Source organism: Denticeps clupeoides, chromosome 11 (assembly GCF_900700375.1).
Source record: "Denticeps clupeoides chromosome 11, fDenClu1.1, whole genome shotgun sequence".
NCBI classification, from domain to species: domain Eukaryota; kingdom Metazoa; phylum Chordata; class Actinopteri; order Clupeiformes; family Denticipitidae; genus Denticeps; species Denticeps clupeoides.
In genome coordinates this window covers 19,651,554-19,667,461 of record NC_041717.1, presented here as the reverse complement: position 1 = coordinate 19,667,461, position 15,908 = coordinate 19,651,554, and the positions used below count along the sequence as shown (strand labels likewise).

At 43.8% G+C, this 15,908-nt stretch overlaps 1 protein-coding gene across 2 annotated transcripts in view; it reads right to left on the bottom strand.

Annotated features, from left to right (window-relative positions):
* The window catches only part of fbxl17 (F-box and leucine-rich repeat protein 17), a 167,232-nt gene that overhangs the window by 92,832 nt on the left and 58,492 nt on the right, over positions 1 to 15,908 (bottom strand). For both annotated transcript variants that reach the window (XM_028997043.1, XM_028997045.1), the window contains one exon: positions 8,631 to 8,761. In XM_028997043.1, the coding sequence (XP_028852876.1) occupies positions 8,631 to 8,761 (131 nt within the window). The remainder of the gene's footprint in view (positions 1 to 8,630; positions 8,762 to 15,908) is intronic.

Sequence of the window (15,908 nt, the reverse complement as noted above, 5' to 3'; positions counted from 1 at the left end):
ATTTGGCAGAGAAAAAGAGCTGCACCACCAAACAGAAATGTATGTGATCAAAATTTCATGCACCCACAATCACAATCCCGCAAGCCGTATAAACACGATCGGGTTGAGCGCATGCATACGCTCGAAACCTCAACACTGATTAATATTAAACACACAGATTAGTTAGACACACCACCAACAAACAGGCAAAGCTGCGCATGATAGTGATTTAATAAAAGTTTCAGCACTTTTACTCACTCACACACGTCATTGTGGGGACAAAATGAAACAACGAGTATAATAAATGCATAACCACACAAGCATTTCTACCAAAGTATTAGTTTTCACATCATTTCACACTATTTTGTCTATTTTTTAAAATGAAACATAATGGGGTCCACAAAAAATACTCTCCTTGTGAGGACATTTGATTGAAGAACAACAAAAGTAAATATTTAAGCCTCATTGAATTCTACAAATGGCAGGAAGACTCTGCCCTTATTTTCAGCTGATTATTTCCACATCCTTTGAGGACGGGGCACACTGACAAACCGCTGACATTTCACGGTTGGAGGGGTGTAGAGGAAAGTGCTGGAAAAGTCCTTTTTTCTTCCCCAAAACTTGGCGCCCCTTTGACATATTTCTGGAGTCACTTGCTGCTTGCAAAATCAATCAAACGCTACACTTTGAACCCTCTCTTTGAATCAGCCAAGGATCTTCAACAATTAGGACACCTCACCCCTCGTCCCAAACCAAGCATAAGGTAATGACACAAACTGATCCACTGCCACGTTCTACCAAACATTGGTTCCTATTAAGCAGATGTAATCCTGCTTTTACCCAAAATTGTGGTCTTTCTGGAAGGGTAGAACAGGTTTTCTGGCTGGAAAATACAAAAAGACCATTAGTACCAATACCAAGAGTTTCTTCAATCAGTGCATCAATGTCCCATGCCTCTTCAAAATTCACCAAAAGTATAAAGACAAAAACTTTGCAGAATTAATAATTTTGTAAACGTTTTTCTCATCAAAATGCCAACAATACCATTCATGAACTTTAAGTGCACAACATATTAGCGCGTTGACTCGATTACAAAGTGTAACACAACAAAGCTTTGGCATCAAGCGAACCGTTACTTACAAACAGTTGACATTGAAAGCTACTGTGCAATTATAACGCATCACAGAAACACATCTACTACTTAACAGAACGGCCTACGTGCAAATATTTTGCAACGAGAGACATGTGAATTAGAGCTCACAAAGAGCGCGTTAAACACACGGACACTCAGAAAAACAGAAAGAGACGAAGCAGGAAACAAATGAATAGATGATTGTGAGGACAGCGGCCTCTCTCATTTGCTGTGATTTATCGGGCAGATGACTAAACGCTCAGCGCTGCCGTCCCACCCTGATTTGCGGCCCTCAGGAGTGATTATGCTACGGGGGAATGTTGGCAGGTCAAGGAGGGCTGAACGGGGGGGGGGCTGCAACTTCCTTTTTTAATATTGAGATGTCAGACTCCTAAAAGAGGAGAAAAATGTAAGGAAAAGGTGATGGAGAGGGGGAAGGAGAAGGGAAGCGGGCATATACAAACCTTTCTAATTCGTCCTCAGACACACATTTCATCACCTTCATTAAGTAAGGGTGAAACTTGCACACCCACATGATGGAACTCCTAGAACACACGCCCAGAGTGAGGACCACGGACGACGGGGGAATTAGGAAGAATCTTCTTGAATGTTTTACTGCCAGTGATGGACGGCTCTTCAGTCCTAAGAGAAATCCCTCACAACGGAGCAGCCAATCAGAAAGCTCGCTCTCTCGCCATAACCCATGGAATCAGAGGCAACGTTTCGACACCGTGTGTGAGAAATGCGCCAAGTCCATAAAAAGTTGTTGAGGAGGACATAAACCATACGCACATACAATATTTCTTCGATTATTACTTTTTTCGTTTTTTTTTTTTTTACTTTAGGACTTACTGAGCATTTCAAAACATCATCTTATTATATATAATATAATAAAAATACTTAACCAGCAGTTATACCCCTGTGCAGTAAATACCATAATCATTTCTGCTACTTGCTGTCAGTGTTTAAATACAGTATATATTGTAAATATCACTTGATTGTTGACTGTAATATACAGCCACAACTGAACCAATCATTAAAAAAAAATGCATAAGTGACATTTTGGGCAAAAATGAGATATGTATATCAAATGAAATCTCTTTCTGCTTGATATGAATAAGTTCTTAATCATTTTAGAGTTATTAAACCTAAACCGAATTACTTAATACTGACGGGCTTTTGACTATTTTGGAAATGTAATAATGTAGTTACTACTACTACTATTACGGATCCTACTACTCCAGCTCTGGAGTTTGTTACAAATTGGGCTGAAAATGTTTGAGTTGGTCTCTTGTTGGCCAGGAGGTGTTGGTACCACTCTCAAATCAGTTTCCCTAACTTTGCCAGAGTCACTGGAGAACTGGTTCACCATGCCTGGAATAATTCGATCATGATGTGCTCCACAAAGCTTTTCCTGTCTTTTCATAGTCGACATTTTGGGAACTGGTTCTAGATTTGACACCGTCACTGCGCGGAAAGAGCAAAGGCAAAGGCAGATTGAGACGGAAAGATTGATAATGAACGGAGATCAAACCTCTACCTGTCCATATCGACAAACACCTCAGACTAAATGAAGGGAATGAAGAACAAAGCTCTTCAGAAGTGAGCACATATAGATTTTTCTGTTTAGCTTGACCTCGTTTCTCCTGATGAGACATGCGTGGACGCTTTACAATCCAATTTCCCAGCATCCCACACTGTATCGGCCAATCTCACAGGGTGGAAGCAGGTGCTACGAAGGCACAGAGGAAACATGAGAGAACATTTTCAGCTTTTGAAGCAGAAGAAAAGATTGTTATAAAAAAAGCAAGAGAGACAGAGAGAAAATCTGAAACAAAACACCCTGTCAGAGGCTGATGGTGCATTCTCTGGGTCGCACACTCTGCTGGGCCAAATGAGGACCATTCAGAGACAAAGGGAAAAATCAGGCCTGCTTTCATCACACACACACACACACACACACACATTTCCAAAAATCCCTCATCAGCAAAATCACACCTCCAAATGACACTGTCATTCTGTCATTTCTTTGAAAGAGTGTTGTCTGCTCTCAATCTGCTGCAGATCACAACACACAGAAATGACTTTCCTCCTCCTGCCTTCATTCCCTCAGTCTCTCCTAATGCCGGAATTCGGAAGGGTCGGACAGCAGTGCTTCACTGTTACTGTTGTTCATTTAGACTGTTGTGTGTGTGTATGCAGGGTGTAGACTGGCCTCCTCACCTAGGCCACCTAAGTCTCATATTTAGGGCCTTATTACATGCAATACACTTAATGCATTTAATTAAGATTAGACTTTATTGATCCCATGTCAGGTAAAATAGCCTTACACACACACACACATTTATATATATAAAAACTACAATAAATGCAATACAAACATGCAGAAATAGAAATTATTATAAAGCCTGAAAACTGACATCTGAACAGATGAGAATGAAAACAGGTTCTTTTCTATTGCATGTTCATTAAATTGAAGTAGAACGAGCCTGGGAACCCAGTGGCGATCAGATGGCCTACCATACATTAACCACAACTCATGATTCAATTCTAAAATACTTCATCAAGGTCAACAACTTCAACAAATATTTCATGGCGTATTCAGAAATTGCACTTGTGAGCACACTAACAGATTGCATGTGTGGTTCAGCGCGTGTCGAGCGAAAAGAAAATACCAACTGTACTTACGAAACGGAAACCTACAGGATATAGAACAACATGCGAAAGTGAACAAAAGTTCTGTTATCAGAATGCCTGTGTCATATTTTGGCACAAACATTGGATGTAAGTCACTTCAGCCTGGCCATGTGACTGAGTCCAATTTGTACTAAAGCGGAGAGAAACCCCACAACTATAAGGGGGGTTTTGCATTATTGATTCCTTTTCGCACCCCTGCCAGCTCAGGACAGACACATTTGCGTGTCGGGGGAGAGAAGATGAGGATATGAGCGCGGCAGAGCCGAGCAAACAACACACACATGCTCTCCGCCACGCCCGAGACATCGATTAAAAAGATATGCTAGAGCGGCCCCCGCCGTGAGGGTAATCTCCCCCATCGTATTCTCAGACAGGCCTAAAGTCACTCCGCCCGTGTTTATCCCCTTCAGCCGTCCGCCTCCTCCCAACTACAGTCGTGGCCGACCACGGCGTGACATTCATGATTCCTAAGTAGATTATACACCGCGTTCTACGAGTCCTTGAGCGTTCCGAGACAAAACACGTGACCGCACCTCCACAAAAATGACTCTGGGGGGAAAACAGGGATGTGGTATCAGAGACCACCGGCGAGCTCCGCACCACAGCAGATATCTGAGCGGAACCCATTTCAGACCGATAAAAGAGGTCAAGGGTCAACTGAAGATGCTGTTGGCATTAACAAGGTGAAGTTGCCGCGAAAGTGGTAATACGATACTCAGAATAAGTTATTGTGAGCGACTTAGTGGATGTCATACATACGGTGTTTGTTTCACTTCAGACATTTCTGGGATAGGGAGGCAATTGTATTGGGGTGGTATTTGTCTGTTCCACGTAAAGGTCGCACTGTGTACAGGTGGGCCTTATATTGGAGCCAATACCAAGAGACGACCTTTCTGTGGGTATAAAAGGCTGGTATTGTCAGTGAGTTGTTCCAAGTTCATCATTCAAACAGCCATGAACACACGACGTCACTTGGCCATGGCAGGCAGTCAGATTGCTTGTGAACTTGGTGTGTCATCAGCAGACTCATCAAGACACAGAACCACTGGCAGAGTTCATGACAGACCCAGGAATGGAGCCCCACGAGTGACAGACCGCAATGATGACCAGGACCTAAGTTGTTGACCAGGACATTGTTGCAGGTGACTCCACACCGCCGTGAGCGTTTACAGTTGGCACAAGACCATGCAACCTGGACAATGCCGCAGTGGTCATGCCGAGTGGCGCGTCACCTTGCACATAAATGATGGTCATCAGCGTTGCTGGAGAATGCGAGGTGAGCAACACGTGAGGTCAACATGGTCCCCAGGGTTTGCTTTGGTGGAGGAGGTGTAACAGTCTGGGGAAGCATCAACAGTCAGTGCGGAACAGATTTGGTTATTGTACATGTCACTGCACGTTCTTACCTCAGAGACATCATAGAACCCATCATCATCCCCCAATTCCACCTGCACACCCCCGACTTTCTGTTCATGGATGATAATGCTCCACCACATCATGGCAGAATTGTCACAGCTCGACTTCAGGAAGTTGGAGTGCCTCATGTGGTATGGCCATCAATGTCCCCTGACCTGAACCCCAAAGAGCACATCTGGGACCAGTTGAAGCAGAGACTGAATGATCGTACCCCACCCCCATGTGACCTGACAGAACTGCGTGTAGGACTTGTGGAAGAGTAGAACGCATTGCCTCAGAACAACATCACAAGGCTGGTGAGGAGCATGAGATGACGCTGTCAAGCTGTCATTGGGGCAAATTATATTTGTTATTTGGGGCTATCCCTGTTATTGTCTAATTTTTTGGGGTAATAAATATTAAACTAATTAAAATGTTGTTGCTTCTCATACATTATTAGTAATATCAAAAGGAACTAACAGGAAAATAACAGAAGCACTCATGTAAATAACAATATCCATAACTTATCAGAGCACAGAGCAGAGGGGAAGAAGAAGCGGAAAGGTTCCACCGACTGTATCGGTGGCGCGCAGTAAAACCCAACACCGCATTTACACTCCCAAACCCAGTCGTGATAAAACGCATGTGGCGAGCCGGCCAGATCTATAAATCATTAGAGGGGAGAAATATGGCCAAAAAAAAAGGATGGAGAGCAGGGCTTTCTCTCCAGAGAGGATCCGCACTCTGGCGTGCAGGTCTTTTATCTCGGCCTGGTCTAGCCTCTTCAAAAACAAGGGGAAAAGGAAAACAGACGCCAGGTTGTCCGTGTCGGCCTCCTCCGAGGGCGCAGACTTCCACTCATATTGGCCAGGCCCATCAGTTCCTCCTGACAGACAGAAACGCGCCACGGCCACATGCTGGAGGGAAGCCAGACCGCCACTTTTCCAGCTCTTAAAAACAGGGGTTTTTTAACAGGTTCCTCAAAATCTCAACACTTTTCCCCTTTTATTTTATTGTGTTTGAAAAATGTGTATATGTTATTAATAGGCCAGTTTATACCACATATATATACATACCTATATACATACAACAGCAGTCATTTAAACATGCTTAAAAAAATTTTTCTATAGGCAGCTCTTCCTTGCTGTCGCCGAGCGGTTGAATAGGGGAGATGGACCTGCCTGACACATTCGATTCTGAAGCGGTTTCTTTCAGTTAACTCTTTATTTCTGTACAAAAAACGAACTTTAAAACATCTCGAGAAATCAGTTGGTTAATTACAGCGGGCAGCAAAAGTACGTACATATAAAAGTTGGTAGCCAAGTAGGAGCCATTTTATATTATTTTATAATTCTGCAATATACAATCCGACTAGTTAGTAACAAGTTGATTATAGTCGATGACTAGTTGAAGCCCTAAAAATATATATATATATATTTTAATCAAGTAATAACCATATCTGAATTAAAATTCCTTGTTAACAGCCATATCAAACAAAATAATATTATCATATTAATTTAGGATGTAGTCAAAACCAGATTAGTTAGTATCCCAGAGGTTCTCAAACCTGTCCTTATTTGGTGAGAATTAGTTGATCTGATCCTCTGATCAGCAGATCATGTTGACAAAGGTGTGTTGGTCTTTGAACAGTCAACAAATCCTGTGGATGAAATGGCTTCCATAGAAATAGAAACAAATTTTTTTGAAGTGATCTGCCATTTATTTCCATAGCCTCACGAAACTGTGAATACTGTGAAAAGACCTCTCCACAGAGTGGTCAATGAGCTTAGATTTCACCCAGAGAACACACAAAAGTCCCAGTTGAACAAATACGGCAACCAGCTCAAGCTTATGTTGCTTCGATGGCACTAAACCTGTAGTTAGGTGAGTTAGATCCTAAGACACAGACAAAAACAGAAACGTACTGAAACGTGGCAGGGCTGGTAGTAGCCTTGTGGTTCAAACCCCACGTACTATCACTATGTCCCTGAGTGTCTCCGAGGGGACTGTCCCTGCAACTACTGATTGTAAGGCGCTCTGGATAAGGGTGTCTGGTAAATGCCGTAAAAGCAAATGAAAATCAATGCAAAGCTCGAGAAACCTGGGGATGAAAAAATAAAAACAAACTGGAGGCTGAAGAGTAAAATCACAGGTCTTCATTCTCACAATCGGCCGACTAAAGAGCACCTGGCCTCACTTCCAAATGTTATCGCACTCTAACAACTGTGAATCGGGAGCGCCAGCTTTCTGAAGCCTCAAAAGAAGAAGAAGAAAAGGAGCCTCGGGGCGCGGAAGAAGAAAGGAAAAACAGATGGTGTCTCTGAGTCGTGCACTTAAAGTGCGCTTATTTTCGCAAAAAAAAGAAGCAAAAAGTCAAACCGCGCTCGATTCTCGCCGCGCGCCGTGACACTCGGCACACCTGCGTCTTTCGGCCTGGATCGTTCGGATTGCGCTCGTTTCCACCGTCGTCTCTGACCTTATTACCCCCGCCCGCCTTTAACTCGGGCCCTCCTGTCTGTTTCCCATGCCTGTTATTCGCAACCCTCGCCTCTCCGCACATCTGAGGGCCTGCAGAACCTGTTAGCACCCTTGAGCGGCCGTTGAAAATCCTCATAAAAGTGCTATGAGACGTAAAACATATGGCGAAGCTGTCTGAGCGCGACTGTGATGGTTCCGTGACCGGGCCTGATGACAAGGCTGTGCTCCGAAGGCGTAATAGAGATACGCGAGTGTGGGGCGCATGATCAAGCTGCGCCTACCTGTTCCTTCACTGTCTCGTCTCTAATAACATTCTTTATCAAATCTGCTTAGTTGCTCGGTGCTTAAGAACCATACAGATCCATGCAGAGCTCCAACATCATGGTGCGCTTGCACACGTTGCTCGAAATAATCGTCATTTTATCATGCCACCCAACCATGACCCTGAAGGGGAACCACAAGGCCACAGGAGGAAGAAGGATCAAATGCAAAAGTGCACAGCATGGGAGGAAATGCACATTTCTGTGTATTGAAACCATGCGCGTTTCCTGACGCTGCATTTATTAAGGTGGAAGGGCAGGGAAGGCTTTGTAACCAGCAGAGAACCACATAAACGCTTTAGCTCCGGCGAATGTGTGAGGGCTCATATCTTAAGTGGTAATGGGGAAATGCAGTTGACATGCTGATGTTGGGGGTTGCCTGGATTAGAGAACCTCTTCTGGAAAAAGCCCCAGAGAAACAAACCACAGCCTCAGAACAAAAGTACATAAGGCTGTTCGAACTGAGAACCAATAACTGGAGAGTAAAAAAGGGAAAGTACCAAACGTTCCAAGATGGGCTGGATTCAAGTGGTTTCAAACAACCAAACGGATGAAACTACTCCTCAAAAGGATGACAAATGCGTCAGTCATTGGGCGTGGCTAAAACATAAGACTGCGATTGGTCGTACCTGTCATTGATGCTCCAGTTGAGGCAGAGGTTGAGAGAGCTGAGGCTCCGGCACTTTCTCACCACCTCCATAACGGTCTCGTTGTTGAGTTCGGAGATGTGTCGCAGGTCCAGACTGGTCAGGTTCCTCAACTAGAAAGAAACGGAGGAGGAACGGTGAACCTCTACACTAGAGAGAAGGGCAATAAACTGCATTGACAATAATTTGTCAAGTGACACATGTTGTCATATGGTGATTAATGGTGTCACAAACCCTGATCCTTGGAGGGCACTTATATTGATCCTGGAGGACACTTATGAGAGGATGAATCAGCACATCCTCTCCACTTCTTACCTCCCTGTTCTGTGGTGGAACACAGACATATCCGTGCAGGGCTTTAAAACTACACAACTTCCAACGATAAATTGTGCATCACTGAGACGATGCTCAAAGCTCAACTCTAAAGATGTCCAAATTGCCAATCAACACGGTACCGATTTGCCACAAGAAAAATAGTTTATCTATTTGGTCTGTGGTAGTAAACCAAAATAAGCGCAAACTCACAGAGATCAAACAATTCATTCATTAATTCGCCTCCAGCGATTGTATACCTGGACAAAAACCGCAGTCCAATTACATGGCCTAGTTAAAGGTCTTATTGGTCTTATTGGTCCCCTAATACTGTATCTGAAGTTTCTTCGCGAAATTCAGCCTTGGTGCAGAATTACAGCCACTTTGATCCGGTCCCACAATGAGATCTACCAGGACGTGCTATTTCGATGTCTGTAGCTTAAATACTAACAAGTGAGGAGAGAGGCGTGACAAGGATGAGAGCGGCCTGTAGATGTGAGCAGGAATTTGCGGAAATGACATCACCAACACCATTCACCAACAACAATGTCTGGCACCGAGATGGAGTAGGGTGTAGGGTGGTAGTAGCCTAGTGGGTAACACACTCGCCTATGAACCAGAAGACCCAGGTTCAAATCCCACTTACTACACTTGTGTCCCTGAGCAAGACACTTAAGCCCAAGTTGCTCCAGGGAGGGACTGTACCTGTAACTACTGACTGTAAGTCACTCTGGATAAGGGTGTTTGATAAATGCTGATAAATGCTGTAAATGTAAGTGGTGTCTGCATTTTTCCAGAAAAAATAAAATGAACCCACTGGTTCTTCAGAGTCTCGCATGACTCTGCTTTGCACGTTTGGAAGCCTTGACGGTTGGTGGAGATAATATTTTAGGGGAGGGGTGGGAAATTCTCTGGGTGGACAAAGCATGAGAAATGGGAGGTAACCTTTCCCCGTATGACGTCATAAGGGGACAAATTCCAGATCCAACTGTCTGAGATGCCGCTCCCTGAATGGCGAAGCAGAATGACCTAACCACTGCAGGACTTTACACAGGCTAGGGGACTCGTATCAATGTTAAAGTGACATTTTCATGTCATGGGACCTTTAAGCTATAAGTGTAGCTCGAACTTGCCTGAACCAAACCACCCAAAAGTAGCAGTTCTGGCACATTCTACAAACAGCTAATAAGAACCAGAGTCTTCAACCTTGGGAAGTCGGTCTGGACAACCATGACAAAGAATCTAGCTCAGAAAGGTGGAGCTCATCCCCAATAGGCAAACTCGAGCAGGAAACGTAGGGGACAGCAAGGACATGGGAAACGGCTCATCATTAGCCACACAGACGCCAGCAGCAACGCTCCACTGGAGCCTCTGCTGGTTTTCTGCAGAACCCACAGACATTTTATGAAAAGAGCAATATCACTAAAAAGAACCCAGTGCAAGCACTTAAATGATCCATTAATGTCCACCACTGTGCAACCGTGCCACGGCAAATTACATTTATGGAGTAAAGCCTGAAGTCATTACGCCGCCGACGCGTTTTGTTTTTACAGCTTTCATTTCACTCTCGTTCTGTACGTAATAATAATGGGGGGAAAATGAAAAAAAAAAGAGAGGAAAAAAAACGATAACATTTTGCGGCCCGACTCTTTTTATGATTGCAATGTTCCAACAGCAGACTGTCGACAACCATCGGGTTGATTCTGACTATTCCCCCGCAGGACATAAATCCCATCAAAGCAGACACTTAAGAATAACGAATAATCTCAATGTTCTGCAGGAAATAAAAACGCAGTGAGAATACTCATCCTTGGCTAAACTCCGCAGATACACAGGCATGCATCGATGTTTGGGGACAAATAAGCAGGGCCCTATGAAATCGACTTAATGGCTCGACCTTAATGGTTCATTAGTGGGTAATTGCTTATGCAAGAGACACAGGCCTCCAGAGCATCTTCTGCCAACCACCTCACTTCTTTTAATGCAACTGCTTCCGGTCGTACCTCAAAATTAAAGTCTAGTGGAGCAAACTCATCTTCGAATATTTTAAAAGTATTTTATTGGTAAATAAGTCTCCATGACTGATGACTGAAGCATTTCAGTGGCCACATTCCATTTTTTTACTTATCGACAATCACATTTTTACATTTACATTTACAGCATTTATCAGATGCCCTTATCCAGAGTGATTTACAATCAGTAGTTACAGGGACAGTCCCCCCCTGGAGCAATTTATGGTTAAGTGTCTTGCTCAGGGACACAATGGTAGTAAGTGGGATTTGAACCTGGGTCTTCTGGTTCATAGGGCGTGTGTTACCCACCAGGCTACCACCACATCCCCTATCACATCCCGTTAATTTAGGACAGCTTGAACAAAACTGAATCTGACTGATAAATGGAATATCTAATTAGACCAATTAATCTGACTGAAATAATTATAATCATGCTGGTTGGTTTACAAGGACAACGACCTCCACTGCGTATTTACCTGCTATTAAGATTCCACAGGGACACGCCCACTTGCTTCAGACACATTGTTTAACATGGACTTCCTCTAAAATGATGTCAAAATGTGTGCATGAACACAAGCATGGGGCATAAAAAAAAATAAACCAGGTGAAAGATACAAGTCCTGGCAGTGGCCAAATGAGCAAAAATATTGTATCCCGGATAACGCTGAGATTTTTGTGGACCTAGTTACCCATACCCAACATTCATTTTCATTTTTATTTAATGTTATTTCATTTGACCAATTTTAAATCTGTCCATTTAGTTCCTAAGCACACACGTCCACATTAGGGATGGTGGGAAACTGTGGCCGTCTGGATAATATTACTGTTGATATTGATGATACCTGCATTCCTGTATCTGTTGTGAGTCTGGGGTTCATTATCTTGCACGGCGGCTGCCCGCCTGGCATGGACGGGCGGCCCGCGTGTTTGAGGGAAGGGGCAGGGCTGCATTAGCCTGCACTTCTCTCACGCGTGTCACCTCTCCCACCTTCATTACCCACCAATCAATGCATCCACTTCAGGGGAGTGAGAGATTAATCATCCCTTCATCCTGAGGTAATCAGCCTTTCCACTCGTCTCTCTCCCTCACAATCGTAATTACCTCCCCGGGCCCAATTCCTGCACAACCACACCCACTATAAATGAAAAAAAAAAACCCTGTCCCCCTCAAACGCCCATCTCGTCCTGTGGGGCCTGGAGTTGTGCACAGAGCCGGGACGTCCGTCTGTGTTTGCACGGGCTGGACCAACGCGGCGGAGGGCTGCCCGCGGCGTGCATGTCAACAGCATCGTGCGAAGGCACAAGCGCAGAACGAGGGCGCTACGCTCGGGTGCCGGCACGACGCAGACCCTCCGACGATGGAAACTTGAAAAACACACACGGCAATATGAGCTGAGGTCAGTCCGCAGTCCCTCCAGCCGCGCCCTCAGCCTGGAGAGCAAATAGCAGAGGAAAAGATGAACGTAACGCAACATTTATATTCATCTCAGCTCTGAGTCTTGTATTTGTTTTCAATTCCAATTTGTATTTCATCTATGCAACAGCAAAAATGAAATAACGCCCTTCTCAGTGAATCTCAAAAGTTTGTGGCACACCCCCCGGTGGAGAAATATCACGCGGAGCTAAGGTTTAACGTTAATGTTAAAGTGGTCACGTTGGTTACGTTAGCAACACCCCAGGTTGCACTCACACGTTCGTGGTGAAAGTGATTCACGCGCAACTTGGTTGAGGGTTTTGAGGAGGATCAGTGATTCGTCTTTTTTTTTTCCCCCCTAATATGAAATAATTTTACTCAATGAAATACGTGATCCCTGTTATAGACCTCGTGGGACATTGTCCGCTGCCGAACCGAACATGCAGAGAGATGATCAGAGCTTTTATTCAAGATCTCCATCAAAAGGCACATCAAAATGTGTCCTCCAATGTCTTCACATTTACATTTGAGTTGTGAAATGTACTGTGCAAAAAACAGACTGCAGAAGGAAGCAAAAGCTCCCCCACTCACTCCCCCACTGTGGATGTGTCTGTGTGTGTGTGTGTGTGTGTGTGTGTAAACCAAGCTGACTCAAGATTAAACACATTAGGTCTCTCATGCACACACACATATACACACGACACCCCAGTGACCACCGCTGTGCCCGGCTGCTCAATTATTCATGGCGGCGTGCGGTTGGCTTGTTTTCAAAACAAATGGGAGCTGAGGCACGATGCCCCGCCCCCGCCCCGCCCTACCAGCATCTTGTTATCAGTCAGGCTGACGTTTCTTCTCTTCTCAGCCGTGGCACCTCTGTGTCCTCCTCGGTACACCTCCCACCCCCCCACACACGCCACTGTACATAAATAATGCACAGGGTACACTCTATTAAACAGTCAGCAACACACGTACACTTCCTAATGATCAGCGGTAACACCTGCACTAGAAACACACACACACACACACACACACACACACACACACACGTTGTTGAGCGATGGACACTACTGTGCTCGTGTGATCTCAAGAATTGAAAAAGAAGACCTGAGGACGAGAAAATTGATTTTATGTGCTAATCGCTCGTAAAAATCACCGCTGCTGCAGGGCCCCGCTTGGTCAGGAATCGCATGAAGGCAACGGGGCTGCTGATTGGCCGGTTTTGCCGCGCTGACCCCGCGCACAGAACGACGGGGACATTATTTCGGCACGTGCCAAAAGAAAAAACCTAAAAGCCAAAGTGGCAGCCCTTGAATCACACCGATCATATAAAAATGAATTCCCACAATGGCGGCGAATATTTCAGGCCGGGGCGTATTAATCGGTGTTCGACTGCTTGGTGGCATCGGGGTGAGTTTTGGCCCGAAAGTGACCGCCGGTTCGCACTGGGCTGGCAGCGTACGCGATTACTCAGCGTACTAAGAAAAACTTGCAGAAACCCACATCGGCTGCAATTAAAAAAAATAAAATCACACGCACAATAGGTTTCCTTTTCACGAATAAAGCAATCATTTCTCTTTCTCTCTTTGTCCCATTGGGGAAATTAACTTTGAATCATCGCCAGTCATATTTGCTTTATTTTAAAAACCATGAAAGAGACAGATATTTCTGAGATAAAGATAACAATCCTACATTGAGGGTTAGGCGGGCCAATTAAATGTCCTTAAAAAACAGGAATTCAAAATGATGTGACATGCAAACTTGCAGGCACCAAAAGGAAAAAACCTGTTACGTTCCTTTCAAGCATTTTGTCCAATTTTGCAGTATTATTTCTGTTTTGTGCAACTGAAGGGTTACAAATTTTCATCCTTTCATTCAAGGTGATGCAAATCTGAATATTTCAACGGGAATTTTTGATACAGTCAGAAAGACAGACAGACAGATTCTTAATTAGCAAGTTCAATGTTTGTTAATATTTGACTGCTTTGACTGAAAAGGTGTGGAAATGAACAGACGTTAAAAAAAAAAAAAAAGAAGAGAGACATTTTACAGACATTTTCCAACAGCACGTGCGTTTTTATTCATAGCATAACTGGCCATCTGATCTTTTGGCCACTACACCCATATTTGCACCCAGCATAACGTACCTATTTTTCTGTCATCTCCCCATAATACCACAGCTTATTTAACATTCCCTCTTTAGTCCCCTACAAATGCACACACGAAATCCCCCACACGAAAAGAAAAAACAAAAACTTCATGCCTGAATGTGAAATGAATCCAGGTCCAAAATCTCAGAATGGAAAGAAAATAAGCCAAACCATAAAACATGGACACACCTCATCAACGTGGTGGATTTTTAACAATTTGGGGCCTTTCACACAAATCAGGTCCCAGACAGACCTCTCCTCGTTTTCACGGCCGAAGTCCAACAAGAACAAAAGCACACACTCTGCACGAACGGTCCTTCAATCCAAAAATGGTGTGATCCACCACGCCCAGCAGTCTGACTAGGACAGATCTTTCAAAGACATAGGCCATTTAGCTAGAACTAAAGTAATAAAACCACATTTAATATTTGTTATGTACTTATAATGTACTATAATTTTCCTCATTGCTTTCCGGATTTTACTTTCACAAACATTTAAGCTTTTCATCAAGCAGAGCCTTAATCTAGACCACCACAAGACTCTCACCTTCAGATGGCAGATACGGAACGTGTGCATTTCACCTCCCACTTCCATTTGCGGCCAATAACAGCACAAAGCTCAGTTTTATGTTCCACTAACATGGAAGCTGATCTATAGAAAAGAAGGTACATTAGCTGGGAGCATCTTAATGAAAGATCACACTCTACATCTAATGCATAATTTAGAAGAAAAGATGAGATTCCGGCAGATGCACCAGCTTTTATTTCCTATTTCTGTTCTGCATGGATTCACCAGTGATGGTTCATAAATGGCAGGATGGTACAAAGTGTGGTTTTGTAGCTTTGGATATATTTAGGGTGATAAATATATCATATGTTTTATAAATATACAAACTACCTCTTTTGTTAGTCTAAATCTATGCCTAAAACCTTAATTGAACCTAAACTAAAGCAAATCTTCTTATTCGTCATAATTCTTCTTCCACACTTATGAGGTCTATAAGACATCCTGACTTTTACTGGGCTATAATGTTTATGAACTAATGAGAATTTGTCTCTCAGAATCACATACATCCACACATGCCCACTTACACACAAATATTGTGAGACAAAGAACTGCATGAACCTTTCTAAGATTAAAATAGAATCACATTCCTAAACTTTTTAACCTGCACTTTGTTTTATGAGGACCTGAAAATCCCAAGGACATTTTTTTTCCAGTCTAAAATACACACAGACACACAACCAGAAAGGAACAGGGAAGGACATGCTCCACTGCTAACACACACATTTACACAAAGACACACCGCCATGACAATAAGACTCCCCTTGCCTCCACAAACACGCAAACATACACACCAGACACCACAAGCACT